The 17,228-nt window shown below is 43.6% G+C and overlaps 2 protein-coding genes across 5 annotated transcripts in view; one reads left to right on the forward strand and one right to left on the reverse strand.

The window, feature by feature from the left end:
* sh3pxd2aa (SH3 and PX domains 2Aa) overlaps nucleotides 1-8,531 on the forward strand; it is a 124,910-nt gene extending 116,379 nt beyond the window's left edge. For all 3 annotated transcript variants that reach the window (XM_066661357.1, XM_066661359.1, XM_066661358.1), the window contains one exon: nucleotides 67-8,531. In XM_066661357.1, coding sequence (XP_066517454.1) covers nucleotides 67-2,079 — 2,013 coding nt within the window. In that variant the 3' untranslated portion in view covers nucleotides 2,080-8,531. The remainder of the gene's footprint in view (nucleotides 1-66) is intronic.
* A 1,066-nt stretch (nucleotides 8,532-9,597) lies between these two features.
* neurl1aa (neuralized E3 ubiquitin protein ligase 1Aa) overlaps nucleotides 9,598-17,228 on the reverse strand; it is a 54,266-nt gene continuing 46,635 nt past the window's right edge. Inside the window, exons 5-7 of one of the 2 annotated variants that reach the window (XR_010800516.1) lie at nucleotides 15,543-15,692; nucleotides 13,074-14,188; nucleotides 9,598-12,076 (exon numbers count right to left, since the gene is read on the reverse strand). Coding sequence is in view for 1 of the 2 variants with exons in the window: in XM_066662275.1 (XP_066518372.1) it covers nucleotides 13,947-14,188; nucleotides 15,543-15,692 (392 nt within the window). In the remaining variant the exon portion in view is untranslated. Of the gene's footprint in view, nucleotides 14,189-15,542; nucleotides 15,693-17,228 lie in introns of both variants that reach the window. The other variant, XM_066662275.1, reaches the window with a different exon arrangement.

Here is a 17,228-nt window from a genome sequence, read left to right on the forward strand (position 1 = left end):
TTTGATGTAGTAATAAAGAAATGACATGAGAATGAGTTTTACTCACATTTGTGATGTGGTCTGCAGGTGATAGAGAAGACTTCTGGCGGTTGGTGGTATGTCCAGATTGGGGACATGGAGGGTTGGGCACCTTGTTCCTATATTGACAAGCGCAAGAAGCCAAACCTGAATAGGAGAACTAGCACACTCACTCGGCCCAAAGTTCCACCTCCGGCACCACCGGTCAAAAAGCAAGACTCTGAAGAAACACCCTTCTCAAGTGGTTGCACCTCCAAGGCTCCAGAATCCCCCAACAGACCTGTTTACGAGGAGCCAGAGTACGACATTCCTGCCATTGGCTGCGACTTAGATTTGGACACAAGTATGAAGAAAGACACTAGTATAAAGAGGGAGACGAGTATGAAGAAGGACATGAGCATCAAAAAGGAAACACTTATAAAAAAGGAACCTCGTCCTGTGCAGATCAAAAGCAGTAAAGCTGCTGCTGAAAGAATTGCTCAGGCTACAGGCAAAGCCTCACCACTTCTGCTTGTGAAGAGCTCCCCGTTCAGGAATGAGGACTTATTGCCTCCTTCAGAAAACAAAACCAAGGAGGAGGCCATTTATGAGAACGATGGCTTCAGATTCTCATCTGATGACTTTCCCTCCAGTCGGGAATACGGTGGCGGTGATTCGGACTCCCCAAGGAGCCGCACCTTGGGCCGCAAGCCCCTTGGGTCCTCTTCTGGAGGAGGAAAGTCTCTCAGGGACACACCAGATCTGTACAGGAGTCACTCATTGAACCGTCCTGAGAAGACAAGCCCTAGGCTTTCTTCGGATGAAACAGGCCGCAATCCCAAGAGAGAGCCCGTCATGCGCAAAGATGTAGAAATCCGGATTGGTCAGAGTCCTTCAACCCGGCCTAAACCAGTAGTTCGACCAAAGCCCCTTCTGAGTAAGTCTGAACCACAGAGTCCAGAAAGGATGGATATCACTAGCTTGCGGCGCCAGTTGCGTCCAACAGGCGCAGGTCGGCATGCGATAGTCCGTGCGGCACGCGGTGGAGAAGACTCTGAGACAGCCTCAGTGGTGTCCTCAGAAGATTCGGTGTCTTCTCGAAGCAATTCAGACCTCTCAAGCATCTATTCTAAGGGCAGCAGAGGTGACTCTGACTTTGAGGTTTCCCTGTATCGAACCACTGATGCCTATGAACGGGCACAGGACTCCGAAATCAGCTTCCCAGCCGGTGTGGAAGTGGAGGTACTGGAGAAGCAGGACAGTGGCTGGTGGTATGTTCGCTGTGGTGTAGATGAAGGTTGGGCACCTACATTTTACCTGGAACCCATTAGACAACCTTCTGACATAGTTGTCCCAGATACCCTTGATGGACATTTGGCAGAGTTGAGCAATGCCAGCAAGTCCAATAGCCTGGAAAAGAATGAGCAGCGTGTGCAGGCTCTGAACAACCTCAACCAGCAGAATGTACGAAGAGTCAATAATCCCAGCCCACCTATCCCCTCAAAGCCACCAGGGGGTTTTGGTAAGCCATCTCCCCAGCTCAACGGTTCAGGCGTTCGGATGAGGAACGGCATCCGCCAGGCGGCAGTGCGACCGCAGTCTGTTTTTGTGTCTCCACCGCAGCCGGTGAAGGATTCCAATATGTACACAGGGTCACTGAGGCGTAACGAATCGCTAGGTGCTGGCGATCACGTGAGGTCTAGTGGCGGTGTGCGCCGCAATTCCTCCTTCACTGCCGTCCGACCACAGCCGGTAACTGATGTGCGCTTGAGGTCTGGAACCACCACCGCTGCACCAGCCGGAAGCTCCAGCCCCTTGATTGCCCAGAGAAACGGGATCCCTGTATCTTCGGTGAAGCCCAAACCCATTGATAAGACGCATCTCATCCACAACAACCTGCGAGAAGTCTATGTATCCATTGCAGATTATCGTGGAGATGAGGAAACAATGGGCTTCCCTGAAGGTACCAGTCTAGAGGTTCTAGAAAAGAACCCGAATGGATGGTGGTACTGCCAGGTTCTAGATGGCCTTCAAGGACGAAAAGGCTGGGTACCATCCAACTATCTGGAAAGGAAGAAATAGCCCCACAAAGAATGTCACTTACTTGTTCCTTAAATGTACATTTGTTATCAAACTCTATGAGGAGGACCTTTTTATATCAATATGAAAAATGAAACAATTTAGTACTGGTTTACTAAAAAAGTACACAAGACTCTAAAGACTATCAGAGATGTGGGTGTGGAGAACGCTAATAAGAATATGTCATTGGGCAAAATCAGGGGTTGGCCATCCCAGTGTCTTAAGCATGGTCTTAGCCTTTCAGAAAGCGTTTTACATGAATAACAAATTGATTCGGGCAAATGTTGAAAGAAATTCCAGCCCGAAATTTTATGCCAAATGGGTGCCTTTGTCCATTGTTGACTGAATGTTAATAGGTATCATTTGAACTCTAGTAAATCAGTATCCGTACCAAAATTCAACTCGGTGCCATAGGCCTATGAGCGCAAAAATTACCAAAATTTATTTGTCTACAACCTTATACAGACAGAGAGAGGGAGAGAGATAGAGCAATGAAAAGTATAGAAAAACGAATGAAACCTTTTAAAGCACTCAAAAACAAGAGAATGTAAGACATCAGATTCACAAAAAACAAATGGTGTTTACCATCGAGTGCAGGTAAAGATTCAACACGTGTGATTCTAGTTTTTTCTTTTTTACTTTTGTTCCTTTTTTTGTTTTTGTATTTTGTGCATTTTCATGTCTTCCTTAGAGATGTATTTCTGCTTTCTTGTGACATCCCTGCAATCCTTTATCAGCCTGGAAAACCAAGTCCCTCTCTGAGATTCTTCCGTGGTGTGAGCTCTCATACCATGCAGTGTCTCTGACGAGGGTGTGACAATTGGCTTCAGTTGTTTTTTTTTAATGTTCTCCACTTCTATTTCTCTAGACGTGGCTCAACCAACTCGATTAAAAGACCACCACCGATTCACTAAGGGATACGATGTGGTGCAATTACATGTCATTTACATTGATGGAGAATTGGACACTATACTACAGTTGGAGTTCAGGGCTTGTTTTTATCCACCTCATTTCTGGGTGTCAAACCCAAGCAAGGTTTAGTTTACAAAGTGCAAGCAGTCCTGTTTTTCAGTCTTAATCCAAAATCAAAGTTTAACTCTCAGAGGACAGGACGTTGTATGTGATGCTGCTCTAGTTGTGCTATATATTTTTGGAAAAATTCAGTACTGGACAGTGTGGCTTAATATTCGCCAATCAATCCCAGGGAATTAGTTACATAGCAATGAGCCCAAAATGTGATCAAACCAAAGCAGACGCCAATACATTTGCTAGTTTGTTTTCGTTTTTAGTTTAGTATTTATTTTGTGGGTACAGAGAAACACGGTGTGTTCAGGAAATCCAAACGAGGTTTCAGAACTGAGCAAAATAGATATTTAATTACTATATCTGGAAGCACTTGATTTTTTTAGATGCCCAAAGAAAAGCACATTGATATGCAAGGTTGATTTCGACACGTTACAATATTGCTGGGCAGTATTGAATTCAAGGTTGAAATTAAAAAGCACGTGGTTTAATTTTCGTATTTCTAGGATATTTTGGGTAAATAGAGAATTAACGGAATTTCCATTTGTAGATCTTAAAGGTAATGGTTTACATTTAGGAACGGCGATCTTAAATGTTAACGTTTCCTGATTTATTATTTGGATTATTTCTCGATTCCCGTTCTCCCTCTTTGAACAGATCCAGTTTTACAACAATATGGTTATGATCCATGTCAAAAGGCTGATGTTCAAGACTGCTGAAATATTTTTCTAATGAACAGTGTGAGTGTGAACTCTTAGTCGAGTTAAACACTAACCGTATTTGTTTTATTTTTTTGTTTTTTGTTTTTTTTTCTGCTGGACAGTATTATAGTATTAAACAAATTAAAGTACCTGCTAGATTGCAGTTATAATGTATTAAGCAGTAGATATTTTTGTTTGTTTCTGTTGTTGTGTGATCGCACATGGACAATAATGATGAACGGAGTGGATCATTTGTTGTGAGTTGATGCATTTGTGTTTTCTCCGAAAGCAAAAATGCACCGCTTTAAAGATGCAGTGTACTTCATCAGCACATTATTTATTGAAATTGTTTTTTTTTTTTTTTTTTGTATTTATAATTATTTAATTTTTTAGAAAAGAACAAATTATTCGTTACCTCTGCTCCTTTGTTTTTCTTAGTGCTTGCCACTGTTGGTGATTGCAGTAAGATGCTCTTCAGTGGCGCCCTCTAGTCACACAGATTGGCTACTGTTCTATTCTGATGTTGTCAAACAATAATAATAAGAACTGATCTGATGCCAACTGATTTTTACAAGTTAAGGAGCACGTAGACTCTGAACGTTTTCCAACACAAATGCAGCTAAACATTTAGTGTCCTGTAGAATTAACTTTTTTTTCTGACAATATTTCTCACTTTTCCCTTATTTTTTTATGTTTTATTTACCCCAAGGCTGATTGCTGCACCTTTAGCAACTTTGGACACTTCCTCTCTCATTATTGCACCTTCTATGACGCCAGATTTGCTTTCTTCTTCATTCCTTGATCACTAGACTATCATAGAAAATATTTGGAGGAAAAAACAATCAAGGTAAAAAAATATGATCAGGCGCCGTCTTCCATTATTGGCTGACATCCGAATACTTTTAATTTGGAAAGTGAACATTCAAAATAAAAGTCTACTTCCTGTCCCCGACCCTTTGACGAAGGCGTTATAGAAATGTGTCGACTCACTCCTACACTTTCAATGGACATTGCTTTTTGTCGAGTAACTTCCACTTACAATTTACTAGCTTTCATTTTGATTTCATCTGCAGTTCACGAGGGAATATTACGTCACCCTAGGCCTTTCTGTCATATAATGTACTTGTGTATCACCTAGCCTTTACATTCTGTCCTTTCCTTTAACTGTTTTTTTTTTGCCAGCAAAAAATATTGTGATGCATTGTTTTCTTTATCCCAGTGTGTGTCACTATTGTGTGACACAAATTGTTACGAGGAAGAGTGCAATAGAATAATAGGGATCTACAGAGTTGAGAGGGTCAGAGAGTTTTTTTTTTATCCTTCCTTTTTAATCTCTTATCAGATCAGTTCAAATTTGAATTCACGTTCATCTGCCTTCTCGTTATTTGAGCTTCTGTTTTGTTTACGTCATGATCACGTCGACATGTGGAATCCTAATCCTTGCCGTATTCACACATACGCACATGCAAACCTAGCACAGACCTGTGACTTCCTCCGCATGATTTCCACTGTCATATTACCGTGGCAACAGTCATAGTGACCGCATCTAATGATCTGTCATAATGCTGTCACGATGTTGCTTTCCTAGTGAAATGTTGGACTTCTCCTCCACTGCCAAACGTCTGATATTTCACTCCTCACGACTGACTGACTCCCGTGTTTACGTTCTCAAACGCTTCTCTAGCTTCTGTTCGTTCGTTAGTGGTGGAGGCGTAGCTTCTTCACCGCACCTTTATAATTCAACAGGGCCTCAGAAATGTGCTTGTGTCAGTTTGTTTGCCAAGTGATCTGTTTCTGTTGGTCATCGAAACGGATTTTGTTGCCAAGACTGTGTCTCAGAAGAGAAGGAAAAATCAGAAACCATCAAACTCCAGTTGGTTTACTTTTAATAATCACTCCTGTTTTTAACAAGAAACAAACCTTGAAGTGTTCAAAGCCTCCTCTAAATCTAAGCCTGTTTGAATTGTTTGAACGAGCGGATGCCCTTGGCTCGGCCGCCGTGAGTATATTTCAGTTAAAGCAACGCTGTGGAGAAGTGGGGAACCCACTCTTTCACTTTCAGACATTTCTTTTTTAAATTATCATTATACTTGGTTTTGAAGTGAAAAAGGAATTTTCACAGAGAAGTGTTTTTATCTTTCAGAGGTTCTTGTTCTTACACGGGAAGCCACTCATGACAGCGCCGAGCCTTCTCTATTTGAAACGTCAGCCGAGTGAAACAGAACTGATGCAACGCCGCTATCTGCGGTCACTCGTCGTCCTGTAGATTTCTGTCTTTCCTTCTCTCTCTCACTCACTCACTTACACACTCTTTTCTTCTCATTCTTCACTGGAACAAATGGACTCTGTCCTTGAGGCACGGCGAAGCGTCAGCTGGAGAATCTCAAACAGAAGCTCAGACTCCTTTCCTCCTGCAGGCTGTACTTTTCTTCTTTTAATGCTGAACTCTTGAGTGTTTTTTTCCCCCCTGATCTAATAGCGGAGGCTTTTGTTTTCTGGCATGTTCCTCGACTTTACCAGAGAGGAATTCCAGCTCGCTAGCCACTGTTAGAACAAGCTGAATGTTTGCCTTTTGTCCATTGTGTGCCTCAGGCGGGACGTTCAGATCCTTTTTGGCGATAACAGTTGGCATCCGTACTTCTGAACAGTGCTCTTTACGGCACCGGTTTCAGAAAGAGAGGAACAGATTGTGAGGGGAAGAGGACGGTGTGTGAATGTGTGTGTGTGTGTGTGTCTGTGTGTAGAGAAGGTTGGATGGTAGAGAAAGTTGATAGACGGAGGGTGTTATTAATGTGTGGAGAGGGTCGGTCAGGACTCGGTTGCGTGACACCAGATCCGGCCGGACAGTTGTAATGGACTGGTTCTGATGGATTCGTGTGAAGCGCGGCCCTGAAGGCCAGATGTGACAGGTGTGAAAGGGAAAGCTGCAGGGAGGTAATAGATGATTAGCTGTGTTCAGGCTCTCGGAGAGAACGGCTGGTAACTGAACGGAGACTCGATGATGGCTCGTCTGTGGCTTTAGCTGAAACGATACTCAAAACCGTTTCTGAAAACGAAGCGTTTACTCTCCTCCGTGGCTCGATCATAACGCCTGGTGCACGGGGACTTTTGGTATTCTGCTCTGCACCCTTCATTAAGACGGAGAAGTTCGGGGCAATGCAGCTATGGAGGGCTACTGTGAAATCACATTAGCAAAACCAGTCAATTAATTACAGCTCTTCGGGGGACCGCATCCTGAATTTAAATGACTAACTGCAAATATCAATCCTGTAGAGGCCTGCAGACATGAGCCATGCACAGAATGCGGCTGTGTCAGGGCTCTTAGTGAGGGCTAGTGTTGTCTACAGAGCTGTGATCATTTGTGTTCTTCGCCGAACAGAATCGGTGGATTGGGGCCATGGTGTGTTTTTAAAACCACACAGAAGCATCAGGTTTCCAACCCTTTGGATTCATACAGTTTGGAATCCTTTGGATTGATTTGTTGTGGTGTTACATTCCTCATCTACATCCACTTAGCCTCCACAGCTCAGAAAAACATTGGCTAACTGTGCCACATTGAGATTGATGTTGGTTAATGCACACTGTCTCTGCTGAAGAGAAATAAAAGGTGTGAATGTAAATAAAGTCTCAGGGCTCGTCACGTCAGGTCTGGAACGGGTTCCAGCTCCGTGGTGTGTAGATAGCGGAGCCGAGTCCTTGGCGAGGAGGTCGAAGTAGAGAAGGTTAACTGTAGGTGGTTTGGTGAGATGCAGTGTCTGTGTTTATTTTTTTATTTATTTATTTGTTTGTTTTAAGGAATTATGGCAGGTTTGTAGTCGAGTTCAGGTTTGATTCTGAGGGAGGAGGAGGATTTGGGAGATGTGATGGAGCTGGATGTGGAAGCGACAGGGTGCTAGCGAGCTGCTGCTGGGATTCTTCTGTTCTCCTTCATCAACCCGCTGAGTCTCTCTAATGTCTGGCTGTTAGTAGCTCTGTCTCTGCTTGACGCTGCTGTAATTACGGATTCTCTCGTATTAATTAACAGCCGCCGCAGTAGAACAGCTCCCTTGAAAGCGGCCGAGCTCTGGGTGGTAAGTAATAATAATTAAAAAAAAAAAAAAAAGGTCAGCTGCAAACAATCCACTGGCGTCTAACGGTCGGCACTTCATCCCCGTCCCCTCTCAGCCTTTCACTGACATCAGGACACGACCGTCCAACCGACTCCTAGACTAGGCCTAGTCAGGGGCTTTCAGACGCTTTTCGTCAGTCACATTTCCACAGAAATTCAGCCTTGGAATTCCAGAATGTTTCAGAAACGCAGCAGTGGAAACAACAGTGGTGCTAAAGCTCTTTTTACTCTGCTCCTCAAATGCAAATCATCTTTTGCTTCCTCACCGCGCTCCCACGAACCAAAAAGTGGTTTTGCCAACTCCACTTTTCAGAGATGTAGAAGAACAAGTTGGGTTTTGGTTATACGTTTTTAGGCGGCAGAACTTTGAAGGAGGACATTGATGGGGGGGAAAAAAGCATTGCATTAACACCATCCTATGCAGAGCTCTGGAGCACAAAGCCTAAAAATAAAATCAAATAAAATACAAAACATTTTTAAAATGCATTTCTTTGGAAACCAGGTGGTCTACAGCTTTACTTTTTTTTTCAGCAATGATTTGTTCTATCATTTTTTTTTTGTATCTTGTTCATGTTTACATTGTATCTTGCATTGCCCTAAAAAGAAAAACACAATAAAATGTATCGTTCTTGTTCTTTCATCTTTGTTATGGATTTTTCTGCGTTTCAAGGAGCAGGCAGTCGATGCAGTGACAAACCTGTGGACGTTAACGTTGCCACCTCCGACTGGATCCTGTGTCTCCGTTTATAAAATATGGGCCGTTGTGAAGTATGGAACTGAAGGCGTGATGGAGAAGAAAGAGACAGTAGTTTACCGTAGAAAACTTGAAAGAGAAATATAAGAAAAGGAGCAGTCAAACTCCTCTGGATGATTTATTAGCTGTGCATTTTCTCGCTGAAGACAGCAGCTTGTTACAATGCTTCAGTGATCTCATGTTTACAGAAGGAGAATGTGGCTCGTGTGTGATGTATCTTCATGCATTTTGGTGTGCAGTGCACGGCAGTAATTGTGTAGCAGAAGACTCACTCTGTTCAGTTATAACCAGAACACTGGGTGGGCACAGGCTCTAGGCTCACACAGCTCTGACAGGCTGTTGTGTAGAGAAAGTGTATCTACTGCACATATCCACAAGGGGGCAGTGCAACCATAACCATGTGGCTGAGGATAAGCTGAGTTTAGTCCACACAGGCCAGAGCTCAGAGGCATCTTCGCTTACACATGAGGCCAGTGGAGCTTCTCTTTAAACCAGAGTTTCATGTTGTTGGTTTTTTTTCAAACATCAAAGACATATCTGAAAGGTAGAATGACAGTGAAGAGCCCTCAGAGTTAATGGGGTCCCCCTTTGGTCATATATCACTGACTCCAGTTACACTTGGCCTTTAAGCACTCATTGAGGTCAGCGCTCAGAGCCCCGGTGTTTTAGAAGGACAACAATGATTACGGATCAGTTTGGAGAGATCCGTGAGTCCACTGGGGTTTATTACGTCGTGTGGGGTTTAAAACTAGATCCTAGATCACACTGCTTTATTACACTACACTGCCCAACTTAGAGTAGACCCAGTAAACAAGGAACGTCCCCGGACGTTCAAAATAGGTCTAAAAGTAGTCTGTCCATCAAGGACATATTTTAAACGTCAATGGACGTCCAAAATTCATCTTAATAAGTTAGTTAAGTGGTGACCAATCGATAACGTCAGTGGACGTCCAAAATGCGTTTTATACAAGTAATTTATTTCGGGACCAATTAATAACGTCAATGGACGTCCAAAATACGTCTAATAGTCGTCTTTTCAATGTCTGTGTTTGGACGTCTTTTCAACTTTCATTTTCAACCTTAAGAGAACGTTGATTAGACGGCAGTCATTACGATATTTCAACGTTGAATCAACAGCTAAATGTTTACTGGGGAAGAGTTACAGTGAGCTGAAAGTGAAAGAACCAGAGAGAAACCCATCGTAGCTGAAACACATTTGGAAAGTTTATTGACACAATCATATGATGATTCACACTCAACAATGATTACAAACCTGTCACTGACTTCGAAATTAGCTCAGAGATAAACACAATGGACATTTCCATGAGGGAGAAACTCATATTCACGCCAATAAAACTGCTCTAATGGCTGAAACACTGATGGATTGATTGATTGATTTATTGACTGATTTATTGAATCATAGGTAATTAAAGCCATGTGACCCATCTGTTTGGTCCCATTGTTCACCAATGGGGACTGAGTGAACAGAACACAGGTGATACACTGCATGGGGGAACGCCTGGATAAAGCGTTGTGTTAATGAATGCTAAAATGAGTTGATTACTGACAATAAACTCCAAGTTAATCAGGCTTTCTTTAATCTTAAAAAAATCACCGTATTCAACAGCAATGGGTAAAAGGCCAAAACGCTAATATGGCTGCTTCCTAACAACTTTAAAAAGGTCCAATAAAATGAACGCTAGAAGGTGATTATCTGTACCATAGAGTTTACAGAGTCAACACATCATACACTACATAAATAAAGTACATTACAGGGTCGACGACAATCAGAAGTGAAGCCAGCTGCAGAGTGTTAGGACTGTGTCCTTACGTAGGTCCTCAGTAATTGTAGCTGTCCCACTGTTTGTAAGAAAAACTAGATTCTACACAATCGCTCAGCTTTGGACAACTGTAAAGTTCAGTATTATACAGGGCACGGGACAATGCAAAATAAATAATCCTATTTTACATTTACTTTTATTAAATCTATCATAAATAGTTTGGTTTTGGAACAGGATCATCAGGGTTTGTCCAAAATGAATTAATAATTTGGTCAGACGTCAGCACGAAGACGTCAGCTCTCTGATCCCTGGGATAAGGGCTTATAGAAACGTACAATCAAAGGCTTAATAAAGTGACTTAACGACATAAACATGGCCTGAACACTGTGCACAAGACCTCTTAGCCAAGAGGGGAGACGACAACGACGTGAGTTCCACAGAACGTTTTCGGAAAAAAACACGAGTTTTCAAGTTATACGCGAGCGGTTTTTCATCCCTTTCCGAGAACTCTTTCAATGTGTCGCCTTGAATTCTACTCTATTGCTTCAAGCTTTACGCTTTTAGACACGACGGCACTGCTGATAGCTAAGCTAATCAGGTCATAGAGACATCACCCACAAGCTCTAACAGGCTTCTTAAAACAAGGCAGGGTACTGAGAAGGAAATTACAAAAGCAAACCTGAAACTAAAAAGATTGTACATCATCATACGCTTGTGCTTATCTTGTACCCCGAAGGAAACGTATTTGTGATTGTTACTGCAAAGCTCCATTTAGACACACTGCACAGTACAGGCTCGCAGGTACAAGATAGCCATCTTCTGCTTTTGTTTTTCAAGAAATACATCGCGGTGTAACCCAGAGAGGAGCACAGCACAGATACAATCATGATGATCAGCTTTAAAGAAACACCTTGGATACTGGTATTCGAGAAGTTCAGGTTGTAACCGGTTAATATAAATTAACATTCAGAAGTGAAAGACCCCGTCAAAGCGACAGCACACAGCGGAAAATATAGCGTTGCTGTCATGAACACGTTGTCATTAGAGCAGAAGAAGAGCTGGGCTTTCCACTCTTTCAACCTAATTATCACCAGAAAAACATCAGCTGAATTTTCACTAGAGTCTAGAGTACACAAAGAGGACGTCCACCTTTCTAATGTATATACAAAAACTAATAAAAATAACTGTCCAGACTGTAGGGTTTTCTAGCGAAAGCAGCCATAAAATACAAGAGTGATGTACAACGCACAAATTTTAAGCATTGCCTGAAAAACAGCTGGCTAATGCTTTAGCAGCAGCAGATTGTTGAGCCCCAGTTGTTACGAACGATTCACACAAGCAGATCAGCTACTCTCTAAGAGTGCAGTTCAGCTACAGCCAGAGAACTGCAGTGACCCAGAGCTCAATGCCAAACTAGCCCCGGGGGATACCGTTTTCCAAAAACGTCATCACACGATGCAAGTTTTGCAACAACGAGTACAAAATGATTACCCATGATTACGCTTCTTTTTCTTTGCACGCTTGAGGTGAAACTGCAGTGGAACCGTACCCCCACGGCTGAATCAAACACGGCGAGGGCGCCTCGTCCTCGTCACCATCGCGGAGGGAAAGCAAGAGTGCAGTTTTTAAGCAACTGGAAGTGAAAGAGAAGAAGTAACTAACATAAATCTCAGTTTCAAAATATGATCACATTTATGATCACTCGTGAGATCTGAAATCTCTGTCGAGTCTTGGATGTGTTTTGCACGTGAGCTGAGCTGCTAACTCCCTCTGAAGAGCTGAATTTAAGTGGGAGGATCTGTGGGTTTACTCTTGTAATGGACACCATACGCTTTTTTAAACAATATTCAGACAGATGCTGATCACGCTTTAATTACAGAGTTATTCTAGTCTAATCACATCGATTCAGCACTTTCTCAGACTGTCACGTCTATGGCTAAAACCATTCCGTTTCTGTCTGTGTTCTTAAGGCAATACGACTTGCTGAGATTCTTCCCTTTGGCCTGTGTCCGGACGCCGCAACGGAATTCATAGGTCATCTCCTATTTAAAGACTGCGCTCAAGTGAGTCAGTGTATTTCTGACTTCTACGGTTATTTTTTGAGGGTGATTAGCAGGAAAAAAACAAGACCTTTTTCTTTCTCTCTCCTCACGGTAAGTCACATTTCTTCATCGTTGTTTTCCCCACTGCCCTTGAGTAGCTATTATCCCGCAACACGCCACATTTGGCCTTGAATAAGGAGGGTACTTGGTGAAATATGGATTAACTGAGCAAATCAAATAGCCTCTCACAACAAATGATCCTTTCATTGTTTAAGGCCTCAAGGCTATGTTCTTTCGCCCAAGATTCTGGTCTCCATGGCAATGGCATGTGCGGTGGTGCTTCGAGGAGCTGTTTTGAACACTTGAGTGGCAAAACTGACAGAGTTTTCAGTGAATGCAGCTCTGATTACAGTGTCCTGACTTGGACTGAACGCAGATTACATTTGAAAGCTCAGAGTGGATCATTTGTCTTCCATTCCTTGCATATGGATGTGTTTAATTAAAGCCTGCACTTTTTTGATTGACTATTCAGCTGCTGGTTTTTTTTTTGTTTTTTTCAGACACAGCGTCAAATTACACGTTACTCACCAGATTTTGTTGGACTTTGAAGCTTTTTTCCAGCACAACACCGACTCCACACGCGACAACTGAGGCTTCAGATTACACACTCAACACAACATCGCACTGTCATCAGTCTTTGAAGGTCCTTGCACCAGCTAAAACTCAATAGGGCAATACTGACTTCAGAGCGTGTAGCAATAGCGAGCTATCCGGGGAAGCAGCGTAAGCACTAGCATGAGGTTATCACGAGGCTAGGACATACTCTACACATCTGTATTTTTTTTTTCTTTCCTTTTACTCGGTCTCAGCTGTACACAGACAAAAATTGTGACCCTGAAACTTGTCGTCTGATGGAACGCGTCTTAGTTTTAAGGACAGACAACAGGTTGAAGCAAAATCTGTCATCTACATTAAATACAGCTTCCAGCTAAAGAGATCTTTGCGCTTAGGCAAGTGGACAAGACTCGCAGAGTCTCATATGGCTCAAATAGAGGGGAAACAAAACTGGAGACTTTAGAGTGTGACGTCTCCTGAGCATTGTCTGAAGCTTCCTGAACTGATTGAGGTTATTTACATGATTTCTTTTTCCTTTTCCTTATGTGTGGAAAGCTTTAGTCAGAATCTCAGCCTCCTATCCTGAGTAGCAATACCGCCGGTTACCATAGCGACCAAGGCTGGCGCATGAAACGCTAGAGACCTTTTTTTTTTTCTTTTTTGCGGATGGATGCCTGAGCCTTCGAGGTTTAAGGTTCAAAAGTCATCGCCATGGGAACCGCAAACCCATGAAGTATCAGAGAAGAAGTCCCTGAAGTGCAACGCCTCCTTCTCCATGTGTGAGGGTCTCTAGTTGTGTTATGGCCCTTATGGGACTCCGTAATTTAGCCAAGAGGGGTGTGACTCCTATGTGCTCCGGTAAGTCTTTATGATGTCTTTAATGGCTCTCCTACAGATCGGGCAGCAGGCGTTGGCCATCTTCTTGAGGCGCAGGCCGCAGGTGTAGCAGAGACACATGTGACCGCAGGCGTAGATGACCGTGTCCACTGCATTCTCATAGCAGATGGAGCACTCGTCTGGCCATGAGCTGGAGGATGAGGGGAAGGTGGGGGATTTGGGGAGGTTGATGGGTGAACTCTGGGTTGTTCCTTTGAAGACAGAAGAAAAGGGTGAATGAACAGGGGATATGCGAAAAAAAAGAGGAGAAGTTATTTGTCTAAACCAAATAACCAAAAGAATAGTGTTTTACTTAACACTTTTACACATTAAAACCAACAGGACACTTCTGTTAATTCCATAGATATTGGAATTGGCTATGATTGTCAAGAAAAGCTATCAATAAAATGAACTATTCATTCATTCATTCACTCATTGTCTGTAAGTGCTTGTCCAGTTCAGGGTCGTGGTGGGTCTGGAGCCTACCCGAAATCACTGGGCGCAAGGCGGAAATACACCACACCACCTGGAGGAAACCCACGCAGACACAGGGAGAACACACCACACTCCTCACAGACAGTCACCCAGAGGAAACCCACGCAGACACAGAGAGAACACACCACACTCCTCACAGACAGTCACCCGGAGGAAACCCACGCAGACACAGGGAGAACACACCACACTCCTCACAGACAGTCACCCGGAGGAAACCCACGCAGACACAGAGAGAACACACCACACTCCTCACAGACAGTCACCCGGAGGAAACCCACGCGGACACAGGGAGAACACACCACACTCCTCACAGACAGTCACCCGGAGGAAACCCATGCGGACACAGGGAGAACACACCACACTCCTCACAGACAGTCACCCGGAGGAAACCCACGCAGACACAGAGAGAACACACCACACTCCTCACAGACAGTCACCCGGAGGAAACCCACGCAGACACAGGGAGAACACACCACACTCCTCACAGACAGTCACCCGGAGGAAACCCATGCGGACACAGGGAGAACACACCACACTCCTCACAGACAGTCACCCGGAGGAAACCCACGCAGACACAGAGAGAACACACCACACTCCTCACAGACAGTCACCCGGAGGAAACCCACGCAGACACAGGGAGAACACACCACACTCCTCACAGACAGTCACCCGGAGGAAACCCACGCAGACACAGGGAGAACACACCGCACTCCTCACTGTCACTATGCACTATGTGGCCAAAACAGCACACAATTAGGGCATGTGTCTGGTTCTGTATCTTACAGCAAAAAAGAACCACAAAACGGAACATAATTATACATACAGTAGCTAAGCAAAACTGAAATGAGTGTCTCTTTTTGTATTTGAAATTGGACCATACTGAGATAAAAAGCACATTATAGGTCTTATAGGTCTTACGGAGTGAACCGTCTAAAGAATGTGAGGAGTGTATGGCCTCTTTGGAATGCTTGGGTATCTGTGACGCTGTGATAAATGTCAAGGGCATAAATCAATAAATCAGAGAACAGTCTATGATCAATAGGTCAAAGGCCTTCAAAAGCTCACACTCACCTCCGACAGAGCTGCAGAAGGCTCCGGAGCAGCCTCCGTTCAATGTAAGCTCTGAGCTGCCACTGCACAGCCCTCCTCCAGGAGAGTGGGGAGAGGACGAGGGAGAGCCAGGGCTGGAAGGGCCGTGAGGGTCACCCAGGTGGGTGGAGCCTGCAACAAATATATAAAAACACAGAAAATAACTTTAACAGGGGAGTTGGTCCAGAGAAAACTGCGAAGAGTGTGGGATGGTTTTTCTTCCTACAGCTCTGACCTTTCAGTGACCTGCCTGCAACTGACAACAATACTAAGCAGCATCTGTATACACAGATATGAGAAGGGCTGGAACAAACAGCTATTTTTTTAACTGATTATCTTATTGACTATTTTCTGGGTAAGCAACTAATCCAGCTGCTGTGCATTCTGTGGATCTCGTTTAGCTGAACCCATCATTTAAAATGTATTACAATATCGTTTCTGGAGCAACAAAATAGAGAAGTAGGATCAGCCTCAGGCAAAAATAGAGCTCTAGTGAATGTCGAGATGGTGACAAATTGGGAGGAATACAGTTGATGGATTGAAAATGTTTTGTGAAGTGCAGGACTCTGCCTTTTCACTTTGCTGGAGGTCTGTTTTTCTTGAAGCCCCAACAATGGTCTGTTGTTGGTTATTCTGCACGTAGGTCAAAAGACCCCCCTCCAGTCAAACTATGTAGTTTTTGCCATAATAAGTGGATACAACACACTACAGTCTCCTAAAACCTCAGTGAGACTGAGGTCCCACACATATCTTGTTGCCTCCTGTTGGAACGTTTGCATTCATTACATGAGTTGCTAGTGCTTTAATGTTAAACAACACATTAACAATAGACAGTCCTCAGTTTGTCACAACTGACATCAGCTAATCGTGTCAGCTACAAAGCCAAGAGGTTACACATTACAAGTGTGGGTCAAAGCAGGAAAGGTGTAAGACTGTGAGGATAGATTTCAGAGCAAATGTGAAAGTTAGTATTTTGTTACGTGAGGTGAAAACTTCTCGGTATGCCACCGTGAGTCCACAGAATTCCAGATAGCTATGCAATCTGCGGAATCCGCTTTGTCCACATAACTTTAAAGGCACTGTTATGCCATGGTGGGTCCACCGTAGTTCAAAGTTTTCCTGGCTGTATGAAGTGAGGCTGGAATCTGAATATGACACCTCTTCAGAGAGGAATGGGATCATTAACAGTGAAGTCAGATGACTGACCACAGCGGGCAGCTCTTTTCTGTCTCTCTATTGAGCCAGCATTTTAACAAATGGGACTGATCAGCACTTCTGCACAACAAACTATGGACGAGGACAAATTATGCAGTCTGTTTACCTATGGATGAGCATGAATATTTGCACTAATTATTATATTAATATAAAAAGTATTAACACGGCATGATGTCATCTATAATAACAAAACATTCATTCATTATCTGTAACCCTGGAATCAACACACCACACTCCTCACAGACAGTTACCCGGAGGAATCCCACGCAGACACAGGGAGAACACACCACACTCCTCACAGACAGTCACCTACAGGAAACCCACGCAGACACAGAGAGAACACACCACACTCCTCACAGACAGTCACCCAGAGGAAACCCACGCAGACACAGGGAGAACACACCACGCTCCTCACAGACAGTCACCCGGAGGAAACCCACGCAGACACAAGGA

The sequence above is a fragment of the Hoplias malabaricus genome, chromosome 2 (genome assembly GCF_029633855.1).
Source record: "Hoplias malabaricus isolate fHopMal1 chromosome 2, fHopMal1.hap1, whole genome shotgun sequence".
Lineage (NCBI taxonomy): Eukaryota > Metazoa > Chordata > Actinopteri > Characiformes > Erythrinidae > Hoplias > Hoplias malabaricus.